The sequence below is a fragment of the Pipistrellus kuhlii genome, unplaced genomic scaffold, assembly GCF_014108245.1.
Source record: "Pipistrellus kuhlii isolate mPipKuh1 unplaced genomic scaffold, mPipKuh1.p scaffold_m20_p_142, whole genome shotgun sequence".
Classification (NCBI taxonomy): Eukaryota; Metazoa; Chordata; class Mammalia; order Chiroptera; family Vespertilionidae; genus Pipistrellus; species Pipistrellus kuhlii.
The window spans coordinates 183680-203995 of NW_023425452.1; the positions used below are offsets into that span (position 1 = coordinate 183680).

The following is a 20316-nucleotide window of genomic DNA, read 5'->3' on the forward strand; positions in this document are numbered from 1 at the left end:
TCGTAGGAGCTCCCACCTTACCAGTGAATGATCGTTCAAACGAGACGCATTCGTCGTACGAAACAGCTGCTCCCGCCACGCAGGACGGTTTCCCCCCAAGATCCACTGGTGAGGAAACCTAAGGAGGGGGAGCCGGTGATGTCTGCAAACACAGACCGACACGTGGCTCCAGGAGCAGGAGACAGAAGAGGGACGGACGTGAGTCCACCCAGGCTGCGACATAAACGTTTGCTAACCTTGCGAGATGATTGCTATTTTAATCCAGAAACTGAGATTCTCAGTAACATTGATAGAAAGTGCAGCTAATTAGCAGGCCGGTGGGGCTCAGGGGCTGAGCATCAACCCAGGAACCAGGAGGTCAGGGTTCGATCCCCGGTCAGGGCACAGGCCTGGGCTGTGGGCTCCATCTCCAGTGTGGGGTGTGCAGGAGGCAGCCCATCCATGACTCTCTTTCCTCATGGATGTCTCTCTCTCTCTCTCTCTCTCTCTCTCTCTCTCTCTATCTCTCTCTCTCTCTCTCCTTTCCTCTCTGAAATCAATAGAAATATATTTTTTAAAAATGGTAATTGATAGAAACTCTTGGAACTATAAAATATATCCACTCGGTCTTATTTTTAAATGCCTGCCCTGAGCTTACCCAAGGACTGTGGAGTACCGACAGCTGTTTAGGGGAAAACGGCTTAGCCATGGCAATCTGTACTTTTTTAGTAACAGAATTGAAATAACTCCGCTATTACCGTGGGAAAAACACTCCAATGTTTTCCTTAACCGGGCTATTTCCGCCCTTCTGCCGGACATATATCTGTATACACTGAGTGTATATACAGTTAACCTACATAATTCGCCCTCTCTAAGCTCCAGCCAAGCATCGGCTTTGGAAACCCTGGGTTTGCAATGAGCTGGACCTCGGCCCAGCCATCCTCTTCATGGTGGTGGTGGGGGGGGGGCCGGCTGTGGCTGCGGCCGTGGCTTCTTCCCTCTCTCCCTCTGGGTTCTGAGGACTCACATGCAGACACAGGCTCTCTGACGTGTGCTTCCCACCCGTGTCTCGTGGTCAAACACCTGCGATCTGCCCAGGAGCGCATGCTGCTTTCTCCTAAGCACATCGTTACCACGTGCAAGTACATTCGTACCGATAAAATCGACTTGGCAAGGCAAACTGAAGCACGCGTGTGGAAAACACTGGCCTGTTTTAACGAAACCCCAAAAACATTCCAGATTTCCCACATGTGAATCGACAACCAGCTTCACCTACTCTGGGTTTTTAACGTGCTTATTTCTGCTCAAAGTGTTTTTTTTTAATTGTCTTTTAGGCTTAGAGAATATTTTACAAAAACCCTCCCTCCTCGGCCTAAACATTACAATCTCCCTCTCCATCATCACAGAACCCACAGGATAAAAAAACGTAGTTTGTGGGTCTGTATTGTTTTCATTCCATGCTCTCTCCACATGATTATTCTAGAAATTACTTCAATATGCAAGTTTGACAAGCAGAGTGACAGAGGCAGTTGGTGTAAATGTGTCAACAAAGCCATTGAGCGCGTGTGGGATGTGTGTGGTTGGTGCGTTCAGGCCTCGGGCGGGGCCATCGGAGCGGGCGGTGAGCGGGTGCGTGCGGATCAGGGAGGGCTTTGGAAGCTGGCCCCAGCGTGAGTCCAGGCCGTGCCGCCGCCGCCGAGCAGTGCGGCTTCACACGTCACCATCGGCCCCCGGTCCTCAGTTCCCCCCGTCCCCGGAGGTCCCGCCGTGCTCCCAGGACGGGCCCAAAGGCTGCGGGCGGCACGTCGTGTCTCCTGCACAGCGTCCTCTCCCACACGTGGCGAACACTCAGTCTGTTCTAACGCAGCTACCCCGTGGCTGCTTCCCATAGCTTCCCGGGTCTTCTCTCCCCACAAACAACAAAAGAGCATCAAAGTCCACCTCAGTGATACAAAACCACCCGTCTCAGCCAGACCAGGAAATAGGAATCCGAATCGCCATCTATAATATGCTAATTAGACTGGACAGCCAAATGAACTTCCAGATGTCCTTCTGGATGAAGCCGGCAGCGGGAGCCAAGGCAGAGGCGGTTAGGGGCGATCAGGCAGGCAGGCGAGCAATTAGGGGTGATCAAGAAGGAAGCAGAGGCTAGGGGTGAGTGGTTAGGGCGATGAGGCAGGCAAGTAGGTAGAGGCAGGCAGACAGGTGAGTGGTTAGGAGCCATCAGTTCCTGGTTGTGAGAGGTATGTCCAACTGCCTGATCTAGGCCTAAACCATCAGTTGGACATTCTCTGAAGTGTCCCAGATTATGAGAAGGTACAGGCTGGGCTGAGGGAACCCCCTTCTCCCCATACACTAATTTTGTGCACTGGGCCTCTAGTTTAGTTACAAAACATGAGTAGAAAACCAGATTGCAAAATATATTACTACTTCAAAGAGAAAGAACAAGTCATATTATTTATGTTTTGTATTTCAAATGACAAAGTTTTAATCCACTTAAATGAGTACCTAGTTTTTATACCAAACCACCGATCCTTAGGTATCTTAAACAATTTGTCATTTTATTCCCAGGAAAATGTAGTTATGCTTAAGTGGCATTTATGTTTCAACTGCTCAAGCAAAATAGATAAAATATACTTATAAAGAAAAAAACGTCAACGGAAATATCTGACCTTTAATAATGTTACAGCTTTTAGTAACAAATTTACTGTTTAAAATGAGTCCACATTTGTTAATTCATTTGCTTTATATTTCCATGCTGGGGACTCTTCGCCATCAACCAATAATAGCAATTTTATAGCAGAACTGGGTCTTATTGGTGTAAATCCATTACTTCTTTGTTTTCTCAATAGATTTTCGGAGAGAGAGGAAGGGAGAGCGAGAGAGGAAGAGAAAGAGGAAGACTGATATGAGAGGGGAACATCTATCCGTTGCCTCCTGCTGACAGCCTGGGCGTGTGCGCTGACCAGGACTTGAACCGACAACCTGTGGGCGCCTGGGACGATGCCCAGCCAACGCGGCCGCGCCGGCCAAAGCGACCACGGCTTCGCGCCCCGCTCTGCCCTCGCTCGCACTGACATCTGATGCGGAAAGGCAGCGCCTTCCGCAGGTGAGCACTGTGGACCCACGGAGAAAGCCTTCCAACGTAACAAGTAGGAGTGTTTCAGCCCTCACAGGCCCGTCAGAAGCAGACGGATTTCTCAGCACGCTGATTAATTTGGAAAAATTAATTTGGAAAAATTCCTAATAAGTATGATCTGATAAAACAACACATGGAAAAAGATGGTTAATAAAATAATATCCAAATGTTACGTGGAGGAAACACTGCAACGATGAGGACCTCTCTCAGGACCGGTGCACAGAGACTTCCCGGGAACACGGGAATGGAAGGGACACGCGGGCGGAGGGGGTGGGCCTGAGAGGGTCCTTCTGGGACCGCGGTGGCCGCTTCTGAGCTCGGCCCATCAAACCTCAGCGGGGCCAGTTTGCCAGATTAAAAGAAACTTGAGAAAGCTTTGATTTGCCAAAACAGGGCCATCGTGGCGTAATCTATTGAGTCAGACTCTGTTCTCTAGGTTCCAACGCAGAATTCCTCTAACTTAGGGGTGTCGAACTCCATCAGAGAAGGGGCCAAAATCTAAAATCCAGCCTAAATCGCGGGCCGAATGGTTTACTGAACAGTCATAAACTGTCATTGTGATGGAAACGCAGCGGAGTGCAGTGATGACAGCGCGGTGCGGGCCACATTGCAAGGCCTGGCGGGACGGATTTGGCCCTCGGGCCTTGTGTTTGACACATGTGCTCTAACTAGTCAGCTTTGCTTAAAATGGATTTAGAGGTTGAATCACGAACCATCTCAGGAGAAAAGGTACACCTTAAGGAAGGAAACTATAATTGTTCTAATTCAAGAGATAAATGCAGATGCCGGACGTGAGGACAAAGTTCACAATGTTGGTTGACTACATTCAGATAAGCTCTAAGAAAAAAGGGAGAATTTGGTCCTGAAAACAATTAGATAAGCATCGGAGGGTGATTTTACTTCGCTAAGAAAACTTGGGCCTCCTGATTGGATGCAGGTTTTTGTTTGTTTGTTTTTTGTTGTTTTTTTTTTTTGCTAAGTTTCATCTACGAACTCTTCTCGACCGGCTGGAAATGATACAATCGTCAACTCAGCTTTTGCACTGTTTGGTGTCCGAGCCTGACCATCAGCAGAGGGGAGACGGCGAGGAGCAGAACGGCTCTGCGCGCTCAGCCCGGCGGTGCCCACGCCCTCGGCTGTGGAGGGGACGGAGCCTGCCTGGGCTGGGAGGAGGGGCAGGATGGGCTGAGCTCTCAGATGTGAGAGCGATTAACGCGTGATTTATAGCTGATCCTGATGAAGTTTATTTGTGTTATTTTTTATGTTTTTTTTTTTTAAACCAAAGGGTTCTGTTCTGCTTTTCCAAGGATCATTATGAGCTGGAGTCATTGTCTCTCAGCACTTGGCAGGCCCGGCCTCTGTCTCTCTGGGCCCCTCCCTCTCGCTTCATCCCCGCCGGCCTCCGCCTGTAACTGGCTGTAACCTAAGACCCGGGTGTATCTGGTCACCAGCGTTTCATGTCCTTCTGTTTCTAATTTAGAGCCTGGACGAGGCGTCCACGTTCCTTCCTCTGAAGGAAGCAAACTGTGTCCAAACCAACTCTGTGTGTGGCTCCTGGTTTTTATTAGGATGGGCCCGTGACCCTCCGTTAACAAACGGGGGAAAGTGTTAGCTGCACCCAGGGCTCGGCCGGAACGCCAGCCCACAGAGCTGGGTTCGGAGCAGAGAGCGCTCAGACAGATCCCCTTTCTGACACACAGCGATGTTGTGTGAACCGCCCGTCCCTCTAGGAATTGGCTGGAAGAAAACTAGGATCTGTATTGCTCTTGATGTAGGAACATGCTTCGTGAACCACCCACGTGAGCACGTTCCCAGGCGGCCCAGGCCTTCCTCTGATCTGGCCGCAGCCTCGCACACTCTGCCCCACAGATGCTTCTATGGCGGAGAAGCGTAAGGAGCCCTAGTGACGCTGGAGGCAGAAAGGCCGGACGAACGCCAGGGACTTGCCCAAGGTCGGGAGAAGTCATGGGAAAGTTCACCGTACAAATAAGCATCCAGTCCGTGCATGCCTTCGTTTCTCAGAAGTGTATGAAGATTTACGGAAATGCTGATTAAAAACTCGTTAAAGTTTACTGCCTACCATGTGCAACGGCCTGTGCTAAGCCTCGGGGTGCACAAGGCAGCCAAGCCATGGTCACTACTCCTGCCCCTGGGACGCTAACGCTGGCACCTTCTTCGCATTGCTTCCCGTCCAGCGGGCGGCTGTCTGCGGCAGACAGAGGCTTTGCTGTGTGAGCACGCAGTTCTGGGGGGTGCACCTGAGAAGTGTCTTAAAATCAAAGACGATGAAGTCTCTAATATGATTCAAGTACCGAGTAAGCTCTATGGAATCTTGTGGGCACAAAAATAGTTTTATTCTTTTTGACTAGAGTACTTTCTGATATAAATATACCACTGAATTGGTTTATAACATTTTTTGTTCATTATTTAATCACCAGAGGCCCAGCGTATGAAATCGTGCATGGGTAGGTCCCTGGGCCATCTCCTGTCCGTTCGCCAGTCCCCAGTCCTGCCACACTGCTGCCACCACTGATCGGAGCCTGTGGGCTGGGGGGGAGGGACCTAACGGTCCCCCTTCAGCCTGATCACCAGTCCCCAGTCCCGCCCCGCCACGTAGCTCCCCGTGGTTCCCTGTTCGCCACGCTGCGAGTGGAGCCTGCGGGCTGGGGGGTGAGGGACAGGGAGGGAGGAGGGACTGAGAGGTGGTCAATGCACCTCACAGCGACTGGTCCAGCAGTCGTTCTGGGCATTATGGTTGCTGGGCTTTTATTTATTATGTAGGATTTTTCTATGTAAACATAACAACTTCTTTATCAATGTGGCACCTCTGAAGCTAGCACCGTGTTCTTTGTTTTTAAAGATCCTAGAGGCATGCTGTGCCTATCAGGGCTAAACATTTCTGTAGAAACCTCTTAAGGAACTAACAAGGAGTGGTAACTATGCCAGTCACAGGCAATGCCTTCCAAACTGGGCCCTCGGCTTCCCACTGCCTGTGTGTCTCAGGCACGGATCGCTCTGCGTCTGAAAGATGTGGAAACGAGGCTTAGGAAGGGCAGAGCGGTTGCGGGCTATGCCTCAGGGCACAGTGAGAGGGGTGCTTCTGCTTGGCCCGGGCGCTTACCCTCCCTCCTGTAATGGAGAGTGTCCGGACATAAAAACGCATTTGATGCTCGGCTGGGGTCTCACCTGAAGAGGGTTTCTCGTGCTTTACGTAAAGCCCAAGAATGTGGGATACGAAAGAAACATTCGCTTGTAGCCTTGCTTCTTTCTGTTCAAAGTCTCCATTTTTAAAAGACAGGGGAAGCCCAATGAGATGACGAGGCCACACAGAGAGGGTGGGGGCTGGGAAAAACCTGCAGGGCTCAGCGAGCACTGGGAATCCCGAGAAACCAGGCGTCCGCGGACAGAACCTCTTTCTCTCACGTCTACACGCCACCGCGTCTGCCCAGGGGCGTCTCCCCTCCTTCAACACGAGCCTCCGGAGAGGAGTCCCACCTCCGGGGCCTTCGATTCTGCGAATCAGCATGAGCTCTCTCCCCTCTCCCGCTCCCCGTCCCTGTTTCCCCGGAGCTCACTGGAACTCGGCAGTAACTTCTGTTAACCTGTGTCACTGTCCTATAGGAGCAATGCTAGATGGCGACAGTGTGCTCTGTGTGTCCACCTGACTGCTATGGTCCAGTGATAAACCAATGGTCAGTTTGTCCTCCCAGGCAGTGACAGGTTCCTGTATGCCAGCTACCATCCGAGTCGCCTTTGCTCCGTATTCAGAACAGTATTATGACCATTTGTAAAGAGACGGAAGCTCCCTAAAAACCGGCATCAGGAGGAGTCCACGCCATCAGTTAAATGGTGACTGATTAAATGGTGAAGGCAAGATTAGGGTGCATTCCACATTTTATATCACTGCACTGCTTATCATTAAAATCGAGTGGCACCTGAAATTGAGTCCAGTCCTGTTAGGCTAACTTGCCATTATAGGGTTGTTTTTTGTTGTTGTTTGTTTGTTTTTTGCTTGTTTGTTAGTTCACTATAGTGGATGAACAGTTAGTTGTCCATTCGAGATGAACTTTAAGTATAAGCAAGGTAATCACTTGAACACTTTAATTTTATTTTTATACATCAGCAAGGCACTCCTTTGCTTTAACTCAGTTTTGCCTCCATAGCATGCTAGCCATCTTTTTTTTTTTTTTAAAGTGAAGAATTTAGCACAGATACAGCTACTTACTGCATAGAGCACTCTTGATTTTTTTAGAAATTGCTCTTTAAAAAAATAGGCCTATTAACATGTGAAAAACTATTTGGGGGGGGGATGGAATTTCTAGCCGCCCTTTTAAAATGAGAAATGGTTCTGCAGATTGTATCGTAATGAAGCAGTGAGGAAGACATGACATCAGCTCCTCACTCTTCACATAGAATTCTGTAGTTATTGGTGGTGACCAAAATTATGAGAACCATGTTAATGCATAAAATAATAATACACACACACACACACACATATGTGTGTGTGTATTTGGGAATTTACTTTCCTATTAATTAAAAAAAATCACTTGTTGTACCAAGAAACTAGAACTGAGTCTCCCTCCTCCCAAAATGACTGTTATTTCAAGTAAAATTAAATGTATAACTTAATCATTTTAATAATAATCCCCTACATAAAAAATGAACCATAGTACATTGATATTGTTATTTTTAACCAGATATGCTAAATGCTATTGCTATCATTCGCACAAAATTCAGTTCTCATAATGTACCACGTATCCTGATAATAAAATTGACCAAAAAGCTGAAAATTCAACTCAGACGGCCTTTAATACATGGCCGTCTCCAAGGCAGCTGGAACTGTCACAGGTGACTTCCTTCTGCTGCTGCCGCTAATTTTATAAAGTTGTGGTTTTAGATAAAGCTGATATATTACATTACAAGTTATTCCAAGCATCCAATTTGCTTGAAACACTGTGAATCATCTACATTTCACATGTTTTATCAGCACATAACACACCAGCTACACGGCACAGCACTCACCGAAGACAACTGGTAAGTTGACCCCATGCCACGTGTACTCACTTGAAGTAAAAGAATATGCCGAGTGAGATGAGCAGCGAAGCGATAGACAATCCATGTCCAATGATGGCCAGGTAGAACAAATTCAGTGCCGTCTGCAATTTAGAATAAAAAAAAAAAAAAAAAAAGTAAGGCTTATGTCCGTACCGCAGTCCTACACGTGCAGAAGACCCGGTTCAATGGAACGCACTGTGCGCTCACAGACATGGGACCCATGGCCTTCTCATCTAGCCTGCAAACCGGACACATCTGGAGTGAGGGACATCGATGCAACCTATCCAGAGCATCAACTCTTACCACTTGTGTGCGCTTCTTACGGAGGAGTTAGGCGTCCGGCATTAAGTACGCTCGGGAACACTGTCATGGTCGAGGTCAGGGGCCGGCCAACCTCAGCCCTGGCCCCTTGAGCGTACTAACGCCGCTTCTTCGAACAGACTCGCCCAGGCCGAAAACCGACGTCTGCGCACGGGCCACGAGGCTCCCGTGGCGCTGTCCAAGCGTGCCCACGCGCGGCATTTTGTGGAAGAGCCACACGCAAGGGGCCCCAGAGCCCCCCCCCCCCCCAGCCCGGACGCACCTGCACACGCTCGTGGGTGTTGGTGTTGCACCGGGTGTAGTTGGTCCACGTCCGGTTGCTTGCCGGGTGTCGGAACCAGTGTCCGTCCTGGTCGCAGATCTTCGTGACCTTCTCTGTAACCGGGAAGAGGGGAGGAGGACCGTCTGGCGGCCCTCAGGGGGACGGGGGCGGGGAGGGCGGGGGTCCCGGCGGCCGGTTACCTGAGGGGTCGAAGTCCTGGAAGTAGTCGGGGCAGTGCTGCACGGACTCGGTGCCCGCCGCCACGTAGTTCCAGCACAGCCAGCCGTCCCACGTCCGGTTGCAGTGCGTGCCTGGGGGTGGGTGGGGGGGAGTGACAATCAGCAGCTGTCCCCGAGGACAGCCTTTTAACAAACATACATGTACTTATCCATTCAGAGAGGAAGGGAGAGGGAGAGAGAGACATCTGTGACGAGAGAGAGTCATGGATCGGCTGCCTCCTGCACGCCCCACACTGGGGATCGAGCTGGCAACCTGGGCCTGTGTCCTGACCGGGAATCAAACCTGGGACCCTTCAGCCCACAGGCCGACGCTCTATCCACTGAGCGACACCGGCCAGGGCCACCCATAGTCTTGATGGTGGGACGGAGGCTGTCTGCTGCTGAAGACTCACGTGCACCCTGAGCCACGCACAGTGTGAGCGAGGCGTCACTGGGTGGCGTTGTCGCTGGGCCCACGGCACAGAGGGCACTCTCACACCCAGAGGCCAGGCCGGCTGCACCCCGAGGCCACACGGTGCGCCCTGCACACCTGCCCGTCACCGCTGACCGGGACGCCCTGTGAGTGCGTGAGCGTGCAGGGGTTATCTCACCATGACAGTGAGAATAACTGGTCTCCACGTTACAATGAAGCGTGTCTGGATTTGTATGCAAATAGCTTAATGCTTGATCATTCAACCCCTGTGGACCTATAATAATATCAGATCGTTTGTCCTTGTCTGGCTTACTTTAAAGGTATTTTTAACTGAATAAATATCTTCTAATAAGCATGCTCAAGCAGCCCTACCCGGTGTGGCTCAGTGGATAGAGCATCGGCCTATCTAGGATCTAGACCAGGCGTCTTCAAACTACGGCCCTCGGGCCACATGCGGCCCGCAGAGGAGTCTGATCCGGCCCGCCAGGTTTTTTGGGCAGTGAGCGCAGCCGAGGTGTTACAGTAGGAATTAGTAGTTCATATAGTCCGGCCCTCCAGCTCTCTGAGGGACCGTGATCTGGCCCCCACTTTAAAAAGTTTGAGGGGATCTAGACTCTAGGATCCCGGGTTCGATTCAGGTCAAGGGCATGTACCTTGGTCGTGGGCACATCCCCAGTAGGGGGCGTGCAGGAGGTAGCTGGTCGATGTTTCTCTCTCATTGATGTTTCTATTGTAACTCTCTATCCTTCTCCCTTCTTCTCTGTAAAAAATCAATAAAATATATATATTTTATTGATTTTTGTTTATTTTAAAATATATATATTTTAAATATAGGCCAACGCTCTATCCACTGAGCCAAACCGGTTTCGGCAAAATATATATATATTTTTTAAAAAAAGAATGTTCAAGCAGAGGTACCCAAGTTCTTCTCCCAAGATAAACAAATTACTTTGTTCAGTTATAAATTAAAATTTTAAAAGTTGACCAAAGTGGAGAAAAACCCACATTTTTTCTCTTTCTCACATGCAAGTACATCTTGACAGTTACAAATATTAATAACAACCTACTTTTAATAACAATTTTAGTTACATAAATATGAAATATAAATAATATATATATGATATATAAATATATCAAATATTTCAAAAAATTTAAGATCCTTGTTTCCACTGATAGTTTAAAATCTAGGAATAGCTAGAATCTTTGTCTTCTGCTTTGTTGTATTGTGAGTTTTGCATTTTATATTTGAAGAAACCATGTCGGTGAGGCTGTCAGATAAAATACAGGTACTATTTTCTATTATTATTATTATTAATTATTATTATTATTATTATTTTGCTAAGTCTGGCCACTGTACTGGTGTTCCCCATCTTTACATCTTCAGAATTGGGGCCAAGAAAGGCATTTAGGAGATTCTCAGTGAACGCCTCAGACATAGCTGAAGACTAACAGTGGGAGCAAAAGCACTTATACTAAGTTAACCTTGCTACCAAATGTACTAGCCAACGTGTAAGTCGCAGAAAAACAATTGTCCGTCATCTTATTATGCAGACTCCTATCAAGCAGCTCGTTCAAAACCTAATTACATACGCTGAAGATCAACGGTCACTTATTTAATTCAAGACACTTACTCAATTGGATACTTTAAATATTGTCATACCATAACAGTTGCTACTAACAATATCCCTGTTGCACATATGCTTATCAGAATCTTGTAGGAGAGACATTATGTCATGAAGCGTTCTCCCTAAGTAAATAACAATGAAAACTGTTCATGTGCCAGAAAAGTGAGCCACTAACCGTTGTTAACAGGGACCTCAGACACCGGTCGGCTGGGACGGGGTGGTTTTCTCTTAGGAACAGATCAGTGTGTCTGGAGGGAAACAGTCACCTCACCTTCGGCGTGCTGCTCGGGGTCTTGCATGATCTTCTGGTAGCACTCATACTGCGCCGTCATGATCTTATTTCTGGTGACGCTCAGCTTCCTCTGTTCGGTATGGCTCTGCTCGGGTTCCGCCCGGACGGGAACCTGCGGGATTCAGAGGAAGATGTCAGGACTGAGCACAGGCCTGCCGCAGGCCGTGGGTTCCGCTGGGAAACGGTCAGGGCAGAGCTCGGGCCTCCGTCTCTGCGAGGCCGCGCTCGCCCGTCTCCATAGCGACCGTCTCCAGTGCCCGGTCCTGGCTCAGGGAGGAGCGAGGGGTGCCGAGGGAGGGCAGAGCCGCGGGCCTGGCGGCCGGGCCCTGAGCTCGGCTCCCGGACGCCTGTGGCTGCAGACGGGCCGCGGGCACGGCCGGGCCGCTCACTGCTCTGAGCGCGGGAGGGAGGCCGCCCAGCCCGGCCGGCCCTGCTTTCCCTCCCAACGGAGAACACGGGGTGTCCAGACCACAGAGAGGGTCCGTGGCCCCGACAACACTCGCAATGGCTGTCGCTTTCCTAATTCTGTGTGGATCGTCAGGATCGTGACCAGCTCGGCGGTGACGCTGGCGGGTAGAGATTTAGTCTGTGCACGTCCGTGACGGCTTCAGAGGGTCCACATTCAGGTTCCTTCCATTCAGTGGGACCATGGCCGGCCTCACTGCCAATGTTTACGAGACCTTTTCTCCCCGTTTTGTGATGTAAAATCGGTATAATCCTCTCTTCAACCTCATCTCTCTTTTTAAAACACGGATTTTAGATTTTTATTGTTGATAGTATTTACAGATGTCTCAGTCCCTCCCCTGCCCCCCCTGTTACCCCCTTCCGCCTTATCCCCCTCCGCCCAGCCCCTACGACCCCCCCGGCCTTCACCCCTCCCCATTTAGGAGAAAGGCATTTAGGAGATTCTCAGTGAACGCCTCAGACATAGCTGAAGACTGTGCACAGAAGTATCTATGTTCTTTGGCTTCTCTCTCCTCATCCCCTCCCCCACTTCGAGGCACGTCCGTCTGTTAACGCCTCCCTCCCTCATCTCGTCGGTCGGTTTGCTGGCTCATTAGGCCCACACGTGAGGGAGACGGTGTGAGGGTGGTCCCTCCGACTGGCAGCCACGTCTCCACTTGGCATTGGTGTGCTGACGGGTTGCACAGCAGCTCTCCTCCTCCTCTCTTGTCCCTGGCTCACGGTGCTCCTGCTTCCTCGCAGGAAGCTGAGTCAGGGAGGGCTGAACAGCCGCGCTCCCTGGGTGCGACCCCCTCCCCGCACCATCCATGGCCCCCTGACCAGGACTGCTCCCGCCTCGGCTCGTCTTCATTTCCCAGCAAACACCCGGCGCCGGCTTGCTGCGCGAGTAGAAATGTGAACGCATCACAACATCAAGAAAACGCACGGCTGTTCTGCTCTCCAGAGTGTGGAGAGCTGCGTAGAATCAGCATCATTCTTACCCTCACTTAACGTAAAAGCTCAATCCGGCCTAGCTGCGTTGGCCCAGTGGGTAGAAAGTTGGTCTGTGGACTGAAGGGTCCTGGGTTCGATTCAGGTCAAGGGCACTTGTGGGCTCGATCCCCAGTAGGGGCGAGCAGGAGGCAGCTGGCCCACGATTCTCTTTCCTCGCTGATGTTTCTGTCTCTCGCTCCCTCGCCTTCCTCTCTGAAATCAATAACGATGTATTGGAAATGAATAAGGAAACGCTCGGGGTGGCACGCGCTGTCAGGAGCGGTCACAGCCGCTAAACCAGGATGACCGGTCGGCGGTCCGTGACGGCGTCTCTGCCAGCCCAGGGCGGCGTGGTTAGCTCGGGGCCATGCTCGGGGCCGGTGGGCTGACGGGTCCCGGCTCTGAGTCTGGTCCGTTTCCCGCGAGGGCACCGGGCAGGGCCCCGAGGGCACCAGGCAGGGCCCGCTCCGGCCGCTCCCGGACAGGAATGCAGCCCGCTCTCCTCCGGTCCGTCCTCTGTTTTTCTTGAGCTCCTTTGTTTGCCTCTTGGTGGATTTGCTTGGAAAGCCACAGGCCAAGTATGTGCTGGCACAGAGCCGAGGGGATCAGGTCCCTCAGCTCTCCTCCGGGGAACGAGCCGGGGGACACGCTGGGCCAGGCCGGGGAGGAGGGGGGGTGGGCTGCCACTGTCCAGGGTGTCCTCCTGCCTCGGGCTCCTCTGGGATCTTTGCAGGGAATGCTGATGGCGTGGCAGGGTGAGTGTGCGGCAGAGAAATAGGCAGAATATTGCTGTAAAGAAACATGAAATTGGCCCTGGCCAGTGCGGCTCAGTGGATAGAGCATTGGCCTGTGGACTGAAGGGTCCTGAGTTCGATCAGGGCACAGGCCCGGGTTGTGGGCTAGATCTCCCGGGTTGTGGGCTAGATCTTGGCTGCCTCCAGTCCATGCAGGAGGCAGTCGAGCCATGATTCTCTCCTATCAGTGATGTTCCTATCCCTCTCTCCCTCTCCTTCTCTGAAATCATTAAAAATATTCTTTTGAAAAAAGAAACATCACATTAACTGTGTGGGGCCTGCGATGGTCCAGCAGAGCAGCTGTTTTTTCGTTCTCCCTGGCCCTCCCTCCACTCCCAGCCCAGCATCCCCTGCGGAGACGGCAGAGGCGACGTGACACACTCTCTGTACACGCCTGCCCCACGCCTGCCCCACGCCGGGCCGTGGGCCTGCCGGACATGGCACAGTGCTGATCTGGATGGCAGGACGAGGAAATGAACTCAAACTCCAGCGCACGGTTCCGAGTGGGGTTCTAACCGATGTCCACCAATCAGCGGGCAGAACGGGAGGCACCGCAGCAGGTTAGCGGGTCTCGGACTCCTCAGACCCGGCTGACACAGCTGACCCACTACGTTCCGCTGTGCGCTGAGCCACCCTGTTGTGGTTTCCAGCCTGATCAGTCCTTTCCTGTCGGTCGTGCGTGGCTGTGTCCCTGGAACTGCCTCACTCTGCGTTCCCACCCGATGGCACCACCCTCCCTCGTCCCTGCCCGGGACAAAAAGCCGTAAGCGCACATGGACAGGAAGTCATCCCTGCCGTGCTGACCGGTGTGAACATGTACCATCAAGTAACGGCAGGTCGTTTTGTGGTGATTCATCTTTACCAGCTACTGATGCACCAGAAGTTAGACAGGCGAGAGTCACAGTGAGGCAGATGTGCCGGAAAGAAGCGTGCTTACCAGGAGGAAAGGCAGGAGGCACAGGACACACAGCACACGCCTGTTCTCCATCATGGAGGCCCCAATAGAATGTGTATATAGTACAAACTGCAATAAAAAGTGAAAAAAATGTAATTCATCAATATTTATGAACTAAATATACATGGTTCTCAAAAGAGAATTTCTTTCAGATGACACAATAATTTTGCTTTAAGGATTTGAGTAATAGTCTTATGTGTTACAAAGTTAAGAGCATTATGGTTTCAAATACTGATGAGCTTGATTAAATATATTTCAATTAAATTTAATTAGTATCACAAACAGAAAAGCTTCTTGCACATCCATTTTTAGTTACCAGAGATAGCTTGCTTTCCTTCACCGAAATTGGGATAAAATAACTAAAGTGTCAAAGTAAAGAGTTTTACAAAACATAAAAGCACCACCTTGGATGGCATATTTACTATAAAACTTATCTTTATTTTCTATAAGTATTAATCTCTTTTTTTTAATTTTCTGAGTTTTCAATACGTTAAAGGGACAAATTGCTCTTGGGCCAATTTTCTTGAGAATCAATATTCATATTTCATTAAAATAGCCTTATACTTTTATAGAAATGGCCTTACAATTTCATAGAAATTACTCTTCACTGATGGACTCAGCTGGGTGTGTTTTTTTTTTATTTTTATTTTTAACCAGGGAATAAACTATTCCTAAGTCATCGGCATTATTAGGATTTGGTTGCGGAAGACAGACAATACCAACTAAAAGCATTTCTGTCCAGCGTTTCTGAGTGTAGATAGAATCCTGAACAGATGAGCATCGGCCCCTGCCCGCCACGCTGAGCTCCTGGCATGCTGGGAAAGGTGGGTGACACCCACTCCCTGGAAGGTGCCCGCGAACACCCCGGACAGTTTCTCATGAGGCACAAGTTACCCGGGTGTCATCCTAACATACGGCGACAGGCGTGTAGGAAATGTTTCTCTAAGGAGATGAAACATTTCCCATCGATAGGTGTTTGTCAGGGAAGGATAATCGTGGATTCCATTTTGTTAGGGAAGTCGTTGGGCTTCTCATGCTTGGGCGAGGGTGAGAATGCGAACTCTGGACGTCTTGCCCAGGTGCTCTGTGGACTGTTTCTCATCGGGCGCCATGGGAACGCCAGGACCATCACAGAGTCTGTGCAGCTCCCTCTCCGGCGACTCACCTGGGAGCTGTCTATTCGGGAAACGGGAGCTCTCTCCCCCGGAACGCTTCTCTCCTGTCTGCTGTCCTGGGGCTTTATGACGAGCTGACCTCAAGGAAAATAGGACCAAAAAAATTAGAAGCACTGTATTAATGTTAGATATTAAAAACCAGGCATGTGGTAACCGAAGGGAAATAGTAATCAAGTTCTTACAATTCAGTAACGAATGAGCTGATATCTTAGTGTTTATTACATTTCATGAGAAAAATCTAATTTTCTCATACTCACATGCACAGTTGTCTCCAGACCCAAATCACATTTTCCCTTGGATCACGTTCAACACGGTATTGAAGAACTTCTGAACTGCTGGGGTCATGACCTAAAACATTGAGTGACATAGTAATTAATATCGTTTTAATGGACCAAAATCACTCCCATGATAAACTGAAATTTTCAAAACAAAGACCACTATGAAACTGATATTTTTTATTAAACTATTCCCAGTTTTAAAAAGTCTCTTTTGCTTACATTATGTTGGTGATCTGTCACACATATATGTTGCTTTTCCATTAGATAGAGAACCATCAATTTTCATTTATCCAGGATACCTGGATACTGAAAAATCTAAGTGAATATTTTATCCAAGTAAACTTCAAAGAACTCTAATAGAATAAAAGGTTTTAAACTTAGACCCGAGTTTAATCTTTCTTTGAATAACTTTGTCTAATCTTCTTTGGGGACGTGGTGTTAGTTTTGTGTATCTCTTTCCCTTGCTGGTATGGTTTCACAGAGCCAGAAGCCGTCTCTTAAAAATATGTATATACTTTTGTTGACTTCAGAGAGGAAGGGGGAGAGAGAGAGAGAGAGAGAGAGAGGTCAATGATGAGAGAGAAACATGGATTGGTCGCCTCTTCACGCTCCACATTGGGGATCGAGCCCACAACCCAGGCATTGCCCTGACCAGGAATCGAATTGTGACCTGGTTCATAGGTGGGCGCTCAACCACTGAGCCACACCAGCTGGTCGCTAGAAGCCATTTCTGATTGACCTTCATATGCTTTGTGACTGGCAGGTGCCTTACACTTGAAGTATAAATGAATGAAAAAAGGAACCGTGAAAGCACTTCAGGGTTTTAAACTTAAAAACAAGAACACTAATCGTAACCACCGATGACCATTTATGTTACGGGTGCTTTTATAAATGCTAACAGAAGGCTTTACATGGTGTTGGAATCTGTACTGACAGTAAAAATGGGGGGCGGGGGGGAGGCGGTTCTTATATCAGCATGTTTAGTTTCTTACACAAAGTCCTGAAATTACTCAGATTTCAAGTTCTGTGGTTGGCTGGATAGTGAACAAACTGTAGTTTACTGTACTGACTTGAAATCCTAACAATTAAGCCAAAATTAAAACAGTATTTCATAGTTTTTCTGTAGCGAATGCATGTAATACCAAAATATGCAAATATAAATGTCAATGGATATTATTCTATTTGGAAGTCAGACGGGATTTATGAAACAATTCTTGATGACTCACACATGAGTAAGTGTTAAATCACCTGCAATAATTGAAGGGAAAAGTGCTTCCAAAGCCTGTTTGGAGCTTTTCCTGAACCCAACACACCTGAAAGACCGTTCGTTCACCCAACACGGGCAGGCTTTCGCTTGCTTATCGAGTAGCTTCGAGATCCCCGTCCCAAAAGGCATCCCAGCGAAAGGTCCCTGGTGTGCCTACAGCGTTCCGGCACCGATATTTTAAGAGGACTTTGTTCAACTCACAGAATATTTATCCTCACGAGTAATTTCAGTTCCACAGCTTCCTTCCCCGCCCCGGCCAGCTGGAACGTGGGCCTCCGGGAGCGAGGGTGTGCTCGCACTGAGCAACGTGCAGCACCCCAATCAAGGGCCGGGCTGTGGCCCGGGTGCCTCAGGGGCAGCAGCGAGTGTGTGTGGGGGGCAGTCTTTCGGGCACAGGGTGAGCACCTGCCCATTGTACCAGGGGGTCCCATTCACAGGAGTCGTCTGCTCTACAGAGGGCCGATCCGATCTCCTCGCCAGTGGGCACTTGGCGGGGAGAAGTGGTTACGGAGGAATTAAACTAATTCTTTTTCACCACGGTTTCTCTAGATCCGTGGTAGGCAAACTGCAGCTCGAGAGCCACATGCGGCTCTTTGGCCCCTTGAGTGTGGCTCTTCCACAAATCACCACGGCCTGGGTGAGTCTGTTTTGAAGAAGTGGCGTTAGAGGAAGTTTACCTTTTAAAAATGTGGCTCTCCAAAGAACTGTCAGTCGTTGTGCTGTTGATATTTGGCATGTTGACTAATGAGTGTCGACCACTGCTCGGATCAACAACAGATGCATCGCGCAGGGAACGCCACCCAGACACATCTGAAGGTCTGTTTAAACCGAGTCCCACATGGTCGACGTAACGGCATGGCTGCTATCAGCTGTACGCTCAACTGTGTTCCTTGGTTTAGCTCTCGGGTCTCTGCACACTGCCTCTAACATGATCGTTCAGCAAGTGGTTCTCTCTTTTTATTTTTAATATTATTAAAAATATTTTTATTGATCTCAGAGGGAAAGGTGAGGGAGAGAGAGAAGACACATCAATGGTAACAGAGAATCATTGCTCTTCTGCCTCCTGCACGCCCCACACTGGGGATGGAGCCCGCAACCCGGCCTGTGCCCTGACAGGGAACCAAGCTGTGACCTCCAAGTTCACAGGTCGACGCTCAACCACCAGCAAGTGGCTCTCTCTCCAGTGTTTACCTCGTTCTAAATTTGCCTTTCCTGAAATACATCTGATGGGAGCTGGCCAGAGCTGTTAAGCAAATTACTGTGAATCTCCCTCAGTCCTGCACATTGCCTTGTGGCGTGTAGTGGCTCTCACTCAGTGCTGAGCAGATATGGAGTATGTAGCTGGAGGAGGTCAAGTTGAATGACTAACTCTCCTGTGGGATTCTTTTAAGTGCGCGTAGGCTTGTTTGGTGGGAAAAGCACTTGGTCGAAGATGAGCACCCGCTGTAAACTCTGAAGTGGCTCTGTGGTCCCAGCGGGACTCGCAGCCCTTACTGCCGATTTCTCTTCCTGACCGCCGGCTTCGTGCTTCCCCGCAGGGCTGCAATTTATGTTCTCATCTCAACATCAAGCCCGCCGGGAGACTGGGTGCTACTATTAGAAACAAAATGATGTCTGTAAGCATGGAATGAAAAATAGCCATTTCCAAACAGACTGCTCCTCTGGAGAGTAGAAAGGATTCGTGCCATCACAGCAGGAACGGGGAGAAATAAGACCACCTTCAGATCCCAGACACCGTCCGCGGCTCTCAGGTCGTCCTGGGATGTTCTTTTTTTCTTTCTTTTTTTTTTTTTTTAATTGCCACAGATCTCTCCACAAGACACTTTTCACAGATTGTACTGCTGAAATCATAAATTCTAGCCAGTCTTCTTGACTCATTTCCATGTAAAGGCATGGAAAATTATAAGTAGAAGCAACAATACCGATTTGTCAAACACAAATGTATAAACCCTACAAATGCATACGTGCCTTGCAAGCCTGCTTCTTCTTCCCCCAGTTTTTATTACTCTTGTGTACACTATTTTCTTTTCTTTGTAATAAGTCTTATTTTGAATTGCCTAATCCTAATACTAAAAGTGCCTGTTCAATCCAAGATGAAGGAGGAAAAACACAACTTTCATCTTCCACTCCTCCATTTCCAAACTATCTCAGATTTTTGTAGGCCCGAAGCCATGCCATGTTCCCCATTTATTTATCCGGCCTCCAGAGCGTTGGCCAACGAGCATTCCCCAGCCATGACTAACTGCCGTCGAGTGTCCTGCTGGGGCGGGGGCACAGCCAGGCCATCGCGATCTCGTATGCGCCTTCGCGGGCGGCATATGCCACCCGCTACACTTCTCCCGAACCCGAACCGGGACTCCGCCCTGTCCCCCCCACATCCCCCACACTCCCCACCTGCCTGGCACACGGGCCCTCCTCAGCCCTGTGAGGCAAGGCCTGTGCTGGCGAACAACGCCACCTGCCTCCCACCCACTCCTCGCGGCTGCTTGCCTTTCTTTATTTTGGATAAATCGACGTTTTAGAGTTATCCTTGCAAAGCGCTGTCTCTCCTTCAACAGAGCCTGCTGCAGACGAGATGCCCGTACAGGTGTGGTTTCCCGCCCCCCCCCCCATGGCCCCGCCCCGCAGAGAGGACGCACAGAGGTGCGTGCAGAGCAGCCTGCTCACAGGATGGACTTAGTCAAGCAAGAAAGATCGTGGCCTGGATGCCACGCCAGGAGCTTAGATTCCGTTCGACGGGCCTCTGTGAGGCCCAGGTGGTGAAGGTCACGCTAACGACCGAGGGGATGAACTAAGCTTCCAGTTATGAAATAAATTTCTTATATCTATATCATCTATATCTATATCTATATCTCTACATCTCTATCTCTATCTCTATATCTATATCTATATCTAAATCTATCTATATATCTATATATCTATATATTTATATCTATATCTATTTCTATATCTATATCTATCTATATCTATCTATATATCTATATATTTATATCTATATCTATCTATATCTATCTATCTATATCTATATCTATATCTATATCTATATCTATACCTATATCTATATCTATACCTATACCTATATAAAT

The 20316-nt window shown here is 49.2% G+C and overlaps 1 protein-coding gene across 1 annotated transcript in view; it reads right to left on the minus strand.

The window, feature by feature from the left end:
- Positions 1-16035, minus strand: part of CALCRL (calcitonin receptor like receptor) — a 31099-nt gene extending 15064 nt beyond the window's left edge. Inside the window, exons 1-7 of the mRNA XM_036437603.2 lie at positions 15943-16035; positions 15676-15764; positions 14493-14579; positions 11304-11436; positions 8957-9067; positions 8757-8869; positions 8183-8274 (exon numbers count right to left, since the gene is read on the minus strand). Coding sequence (XP_036293496.1) covers positions 8183-8274; positions 8757-8869; positions 8957-9067; positions 11304-11436; positions 14493-14546 — 503 coding nt within the window. The 5' untranslated portion in view covers positions 14547-14579; positions 15676-15764; positions 15943-16035. The remainder of the gene's footprint in view (positions 1-8182; positions 8275-8756; positions 8870-8956; positions 9068-11303; positions 11437-14492; positions 14580-15675; positions 15765-15942) is intronic.
- Positions 16036-20316: the final 4281 nt, after the last annotated feature.